Source organism: Crocuta crocuta, unplaced genomic scaffold (genome assembly GCF_008692635.1).
Source record: "Crocuta crocuta isolate KB4526 unplaced genomic scaffold, BGI_CrCroc_1.0 scaffold1635, whole genome shotgun sequence".
NCBI classification, from domain to species: domain Eukaryota; kingdom Metazoa; phylum Chordata; class Mammalia; order Carnivora; family Hyaenidae; genus Crocuta; species Crocuta crocuta.
Genome location: NW_027528385.1, coordinates 83468 through 84454, shown reverse-complemented (window position 1 = coordinate 84454; position 987 = coordinate 83468). Strand labels below are relative to the sequence as shown.

The following is a 987-nucleotide window of genomic DNA, read 5'->3' as shown; positions in this document are numbered from 1 at the left end:
CCGCCGGCTTTCCCGCGCCGCCTCTTCCTCGGCAGTCTTCCTTCCGGGGGCGCACCGGACACCTCCGCCTTCCTTCTTCTCTTCGCCAAGCAGCTCTCCGCCCCCGAAGGTCCCGAAGGGCGGCGTTTTGTCGCACATAACGTAGGGGACAGACCGTGTTTCTCGTCAAACAGCTCCCTGGATGCTCCCCCGGACCACTTGTCGGGGTCGGGGCTGACCGCTTCCCCCGCAGGACCCCTCTGCGGACCTACTTCTTGTTCTGGCAGACGGCCGGTGGGATTCTGGGGCGTTAAATGGCGGAGGTGAGCAGGAGGTGCCGGCGAAGGAACACTGCCGGCCCTNCCGGTTCTTCTAATTTCACCACTTCTAATTTCATCGACTTCTCCCATTCTCTTCTCCTGACTTCCACACCCCAAGTTTCCACAAAGATGGTCAAAAGAGGAGTCCAGAGCACCAGAAAAGGAATTATCTAGAAAACATTAATAAATAATTTTTTAAATGGCTTAAATTATTAGAGAAGTAATTTTCAGTTAACCAATACTTATTAACCATAGCCACTGCTTCAAGAGAGTATCGACCGCATCCACCTAGGGACCTCNGGGGGGGGGGGGGGGGCAGGCAGACACACACCTCTACCACAGTCACGCTCACTCAACACACATGTGCAGCACATTTCTTCAGAAAGAGCATCCGCACCTTGCTAAGTTCTCGAGGAGGTAAGAACCGATGTCCCTGTCTACATCAAGTTCTAGCCTTTCATGAACACAGGCCCCCCGAACCTCCCCTGACACCCACTCAAAGCCTCATGATGTGTTTATGCCCAAAAGTGAACCACCAGGTAGGCCGTAGGGTTCTGACTTCCCTCATATTTTGTACTTTTCTTGAGAGTGGTGCTAGGCTGCCCACCCCCATCTTCTGAAAACTGCATGCGTATGTATTCCTCCAGGCCTTGCCTTCACCCCACCCTTTAATCTGGGTAAACCCTAC

At 53.5% G+C, this 987-nt stretch overlaps 1 protein-coding gene across 1 annotated transcript in view; it reads right to left on the bottom strand.

Annotated features, from left to right (window-relative positions):
• MCPH1 (microcephalin 1) overlaps nucleotides 1–987 on the bottom strand; it is a 266985-nt gene that overhangs the window by 218623 nt on the left and 47375 nt on the right. Inside the window, exon 8 of the mRNA XM_077754243.1 lies at nucleotides 9–469. Coding sequence (XP_077610369.1) covers nucleotides 9–469 — 461 coding nt within the window. The remainder of the gene's footprint in view (nucleotides 1–8; nucleotides 470–987) is intronic.